This window comes from Penaeus monodon, chromosome 29, assembly GCF_015228065.2.
Source record: "Penaeus monodon isolate SGIC_2016 chromosome 29, NSTDA_Pmon_1, whole genome shotgun sequence".
Taxonomy (NCBI): Eukaryota; Metazoa; Arthropoda; class Malacostraca; order Decapoda; family Penaeidae; genus Penaeus; species Penaeus monodon.
This window is the reverse complement of record NC_051414.1, coordinates 10,402,276-10,402,988: the sequence shown is the minus strand read 5'-3', so window position 1 is coordinate 10,402,988 and position 713 is coordinate 10,402,276. Positions and strand designations below refer to the sequence as shown.

The 713-nt window shown below is 49.8% G+C and overlaps 1 protein-coding gene across 1 annotated transcript in view; it reads left to right on the top strand.

The window, feature by feature from the left end:
• Nucleotides 1-713, top strand: part of LOC119591947 — a gene marked incomplete at its 5' end in the record, with an annotated part of 109,644 nt that overhangs the window by 104,900 nt on the left and 4,031 nt on the right. The window contains 1 exon segment of the mRNA XM_037940702.1: nucleotides 350-517. Coding sequence (XP_037796630.1) covers nucleotides 350-517 — 168 coding nt within the window.

Sequence of the window (713 nt, the reverse complement as noted above, 5' to 3'; positions counted from 1 at the left end):
CCTTGCATGTTTCAGTTCTATTTTGGTATTCGTTAATATTTCCTTTTTTTGAATACGACCTTTCGTAATTACGGAATATATTTGATAAGCTTTCTGACGTTGTGGGTCACTCGTCTCGATATAAAGAAAGGAACTGACAACCAACGAAGTTACCTTAGAACAAAGGCGCGAAGAGGGACACACGCAAATGAAATAAAATTTAAGGGGATTGAATCATGCTAGGTCTTTCTCTCTCCCTTCTTGTAAAACAATCCAAGACAACAAAGCCAAGTAAAGATCAACAAATAAATAAAAATTAAATGGCTAACGCTAAAACCACCTAACGCGTTACCTCCTTGCGCCATTGCAGGACAGTAGCACTCGCTGCCAGTCTTCGGAGGACGACGAGAGGTCATCGTCCTACCTGAGGTCGTTGACGTCCGAGGATGAAGAGCCGACCCGCTACGACCCCGTGCCCTCGGACATCGTGTCGTGCCAGCCAGCTACCCAGTCCGTCAGGCCCGCGTCGCCAGTCAGTGTGAGTGGCGGGAGGAGGCTGACTGTTGACTGGCCTGGGGGAGGGGGAAGGGAGGGGGAGGAGGCAGCCAGAGTCCATGGTTGGTTTCGGTTGTGTGGTTTGGGGAGGAAGGGGGTCGTGGGTGGAGTGAAGATGCGCATACGCAAAGGGGGAGGAAGGTTCAGCCTATGGAATAGCAAATATGAAAGGAGAGGAC